General features: G+C 50.6%; 1 protein-coding gene across 1 annotated transcript in view; it reads right to left on the minus strand.

The window, feature by feature from the left end:
- Window positions 1-2,987, minus strand: part of LOC311328910 (regulatory-associated protein of mTOR-like) — a gene marked incomplete at both ends in the record, with an annotated part of 7,654 nt that extends 4,667 nt beyond the window's left edge. The window contains 2 exons of the mRNA XM_084462808.1: window positions 45-185; window positions 2,796-2,987. Coding sequence (XP_084318934.1) covers window positions 45-185; window positions 2,796-2,987 — 333 coding nt within the window. The remainder of the gene's footprint in view (window positions 1-44; window positions 186-2,795) is intronic.
- Window positions 2,988-5,388: the final 2,401 nt, after the last annotated feature.

A 5,388-nucleotide genomic window follows, 5' to 3' on the forward strand; every position in this document is an offset into this window, starting at 1 on the left:
GCACACACACACACACACACGCACACACACGCACACACACAGACCTTGCGAACCACCGGGCTGCCGTCGTTGATGAGCTGGGCCAGCATCATGGCCACGTTGTGGTCGATGGTGGTGGAGTGGTCCGTCCGCTCCGCCGAGTTCCCCACGAACGTCCCCAGGGCGAAGACCGCCGCGCAGCGCACCTGAGGGACAGACAGAGGGGTGAATAAGTGAACTCCGTCTGTCTTATTTGTCTGCCCTGTTGTCTGTTTTAGCAGAGTCTGTATACAGGTAGTGTGTGCTACTGTATGTTTTTAACTATAACCTCTTTCCATTTAGCGATGGCTTATCTTGCCTCAGGGACTGCAGTTGACATTTTGTTTTTTTGCTACGACTGACACATTTACCCATGTGGTTGATTAATGTGTACTGTCCCTGTTCAAATAAATAAATAAAATGAAAATGGAGTCACGGAGGAGTCACGCACCACACACACACACACACACACTCGGCCGGAGAGAGCGCTTGACGCGAGGGGGGGGGGGGGGGTCGTCCCTCGTAACCCCGCTCTTTAGAGACGCCAGTGCCCGGCGCCGTTCTCGTCAGTTACAGTCACACTCCTCGATCGTCCCGTCTCATTCTGACCCACGCTGAATTATTTACCGACTCCCTCTGAATTGATGGGATCACCTGAGCTCGCCGGGCCACCGTAGCTCTCTTACTTGTGAATTCAGAATCAATATTCTGTTGTCGTCGCGCGCTTTTTTATACCAACGGGAGTGTTCCTCAGCGGACGCCTGCCAAACTGAAAAGGGCAAAGCGGCGATAGCAGAGATTCTGTCCCGTGTGTGTGTGTGCATGTGTGTGTGTGTGTGTGCGTGTGTGTGTGTGTGAGAGAGAGTAAAGTAAATAACTGCTGCTCCAGGGAAGCCCAGTCAGGCTGAATCTGACACTTAATTAAAAACTCTTATCTTATTCACTCATCATCTCCAGCTCTCCTCTCTCATCTCTCCATCCCTATACTCCTCTCTCTCTCTCTCTCTCTCTTTCTCTCATCTCTCCATCCATAGATCTTCTCTCTCTTTCTCTCATCTCTCCATCCCTACTCCTCTCTCTCCCATCTCTCCATCCATAGACTCTCCTCTCTTCCTCTCCCATCTCTATACTCCTCCCTCTCTCTCATCTCTCCATCCCTACTCTCCTCTCTCTCTCTCCCTCTCATCTCTTCATCCCTACTCTCTCTCTCTCTCCCATCTCTCCATCCCTACTCTCTCTCTCATCTCTCCATCCCTACTCTCCTCTCTCTCATCTCTCCATCCCTACTCTCTCCCTCTCATCTCTCCCTCCCTACTCTCTCCCTCTCATCTCTCCATCCCTACTCTCTCTCTCTCATCTCTCCCTCCCTTCTCTCTCTCATCTCTCCAGACCCCCAGGGTAGCGCAGACACCGGCCTCATGTTAATAAAGATGTGTTCTCAGGTCTTCCTCTCCTGGAGGAAACTCCATGATGTTTTCAACTGTTTCTGATTCTGTTTCTTCGTCCAGACCGACTGACAGGAAATGTGCTTATTATACAGTACGGTTCAATCTGGGTGTGTGTGTGTCTGTGTGTGTCTAAGTGTGTGTGTGTGTGTGTGTGTATCTAAGTGTGTGTGTGTGTGTGTGTGTGTGTGTGTGTGTGTGTGTGTGTATCTAAGTGTGTGTGTATGTGTGTGTGTGTGTGTATCGATGCAGACCCCAATCTTACCCCTCAGCCACAGCAGCTGTCTGCCCTCGAGAGACAAGAGGCAACAGATGTTTCCTGTCCGAGCGTCTGTCTGTGTCTCTGTGTGTGTGTGTGTGTGTGTGTGTGTGTGTGTGTGTGTGTGTGTGTGTGTGTGTGTGTGTGTGTTTGTGTGTGTGTGTGAGAGAGAGAGAGCGGGGATTGTCTGGGGCGTAGACCAGGGCACACACAGCATCCCCGTCCCTCTGGTCCACACAGCCTTAAACCAGACGGCGAGGCGGACTGATCCGGTCAGATCCGGTCAGATCCGGCTTAGATCCTTTCAGTACTAACATGTGTGGCAGACGGATGCATTAATGAGGGTTTATAGTAAAAGTTAGTGTGTGTGTGTGCGCGCGCGTGAGAGAGAGACAGAGTGTGTCTGTGTGTGTATAGTTGCGAGAGAATATGGATATGGCTGTTTGTGTATGGGTGACTGTTCATGCATGTGTGTGACTATGTTCATGGGTGGGTTGACCGTGTGTGTGTGTCTGTTGACTGTGTGTGTGTGTTGACTGTGTGTCGACCATGTCTGTGTGTGTGTTGACTGTGTGTGTGTGTGTGTGTGTGTGTTGACTGTGTGTCGACCATGTCTGTGTGTGTGTTGACTGTGTGTGTGTGTTGACTGTGTGTCGACCATGTCTGTGTGTGTGTTGACTGTGTGTGTGTGTGTGTGTGTCTGTTGACTGTGTGTCGACCATGTCTGTGTGTTTTGACCATGTGTATGTGCATGTGTGTGTGTGTGTTGACCATGTGTGTGTGTTTTGACTTTGTGTGTGTGTGTGTGTGTGTTTTGATCATGTGTGCGTGTGCGTGTCCGGCCCACCTCTGGTATTGGGTCAGAGAGGAGGCTGTGTTGATCGTGTGTGTGTGTGTGTGTGTGTGTGTGTATGTGTGTGTGTGTGTGTTGATCATGTGTGTGTGTGTGTGTGTGTGTGCGCGCGCGTCCGGCCCACCTCCGGTATGGGGTCAGAGAGGAGGCTGTGTTGACCGTGTGTGTGTGTGTGTGTGTGTGTTGATCATGTGTGTGTGTGTGTGTGCATCCGGCCCACCTCCGGTATGGGGTCAGAGAGGAGGCTGTAGAGCTTCTCGTGGGCGCTGTCCCTCACGCCACACCAGCGGGCCGAGTCGAAGTTCTGCCAGATGCGCCCGAGGCAGATGGCCACCCACTGACGCAGCAGGGGGTGGGGGTCCGAGAGCTGCTCCAGACAGATGGAGATCAGGTTCCCCTGCAGACACGCCTCCTAGGGGGGGGGGGGGGGGACCGGTAGGTCAGTCATGAGCAAACACACACACACACACACACACACACACACACACAGACACACATACACACACACACACACACACACACACACACACACACAGAGACACACACAGAGACACACACAGAGACACACACAGAGACACACACAGAGAGGGGGTACCGGTAGGTCAGTCATGAGCAAACGCAAACACAAACACACACACACACACACAGACACACAGACACACAGACACACACACACACACACACACACACACACACACACACCCTTTAATGAGGCCTAATTACGTCGAGGTCCAGGCGGACCTGTCATGTCGACTGCGAGGCTGTGGTTTGGGACCAGTGTTGGGGGGGTAACCAATTACAAAGTAACAGATTACTGTAATCAGATTACTTTTTTCCAGTCACTTGGAATGTAAGGGATTACATTTAAATTTGTAGTAATCGGATTACAGTTACTGAGCTAATGAAAATGGGATTAATTTGAGTTAATTAGGGGCGTGACTAATCCCTTTCATTTGGGTTATATGAGCATGCGGTCTCTGTAGTAGAGGTCTTCATTCAGGGGCGGCTGTAGCTCAGTTGGTAGAGCGGGTCGTTCAGTGATCGAAGGGTCAGTGGTTCGAATCCCAGCTCCGACTGTCCAGATGTCGAAGTGTCCTTGAGCAAGACACCTAACCCCAAATTGCTCCCAATGAGCAGGTTAGCACCTTGCATGGCAGCTACCGCCATTGGTGTATGAATGTGTGTGTGAATGGGTGAATGAGAGGCCATTGTAAAGCGCTTTGAGTGCCGCTAAGGTGGAAAAGCGCTATATAAGTGCAGTCCATTTACGGGTCGGGTACATCCGAGAGGATCTGAACCCGACGGAGACCCGTCCGGGTCCACATTTCCACGCTTTTATTACGGTCAACTGGGTTCGGGTGGATCCGACTCTATCACCTCGGGTCCCGGGTCTGTTTATCATTATGCGTAATACCCGAGAGGAACGCATGACACAAATTCAGTGAGACCGCTGGTGCTACGCGAGCGAAGTCACCTAAGACACCACTAGTATCTTCTCTCTGACTGGCGTGAAAATTAAGCTGAAAGAAAATGAATATAAAGAGGTCAAACTTAGCGTCAGCTTTGTGTAGCCTTATTTATTTACGGCCATTTCATTTCCACGCTGCCACATCACAGCCTGACAGAACAGCGATTGATCCTGTCGAGATTGAGAGGATAAATCACACTTCCATCCAACTGTGATGCAACAGCATGCAAGCCAAACAGCCGTGACAGCCTAAGAGATTGATAAATGCTACTGCTACTTGCTACTACTGCCTGTCGGATCCGTAAAATACCCGATCCGACTCGGGTCTCTGTCCTACTCCTGCTCTCGGGTTCGGTCGCTAATATCTCGGGACAAAATCGGATTTGGTAGACATATTTAAAAAATGAACGGATCTAGTCGGATCTCAGAGCGAATGTAAATGGTAATGGACTGCACTTATATAGCGCTTTTCCACCTTAGCGGCACTCAAAGCGCTTTACAATGGCCTCTCATTCACCCATTCACACACACATTCATACACCAATGGCGGTAGCTGCCATGCAAGGTGCTAAGCTGCTCATTGGGAGCAATTTGGGGTTAGGTGTCTTGCTCAAGGACACTTCGACATGTGGACAGTCGGAAGCTGGGATTCGAACCACTGACCCTTCGATCATTGAACGACCCGCTCTACCAACTGAGCTACAGCCGCCCCATGTGTCGGGTCCATCTCGGTTTCGGGGCCACATTTTAGACCCGAGAAGACTTCTACTCTGCAGTCGTGGCTGAACTGACTGTTTATGTCGTCAGGGTCGAGATGTGTCAGGGGTGCTGCTATAGCATCAGATTATCTTGTGTCTATTACCGTATGATCTAAGATGCAAAACTGATCCTAGATCAGCACTTCTATGATTCGGACATGAATGGTCCGGTTTTAGAGAGTAATGTAATTAGCAATCCGATTACTTTCCAGCAAAAGTAATCAATGAAGTAATCTAATTACAATGTAGATAAAGTAATCAGTAGCTTTACTTGATAACTTTTTTTTTTTATTAAAGTAACTTGCCCAACAGTTTGGGAGGTTACGGGGGAGGGGTGGAGTTTGGGCTTCCAATCCTCCGCTCCTTCAACACCAGTTCTGTTCCCATAACCCCCGGCGGCCGACAAGCAAACCACCATCTCGCAATCTCTCATTTTTGTTGTTGTTGTTTACTGCCGGCTAACGGCTGACACTCCGACAGCTACGTGACGAGATCTAACGGCGTTCCTTAGTCCTCGCCGCCGCCGCCAGCCCCCGTCAGCCCCCGTCAGCCCCCCCCCCCACGGCCGGCGCGTCTGCAGCGAATCG

Source organism: Borostomias antarcticus, assembly GCF_949987555.1.
Source record: "Borostomias antarcticus genome assembly, contig: scaffold_1141, whole genome shotgun sequence".
Lineage (NCBI taxonomy): Eukaryota > Metazoa > Chordata > Actinopteri > Stomiiformes > Stomiidae > Borostomias > Borostomias antarcticus.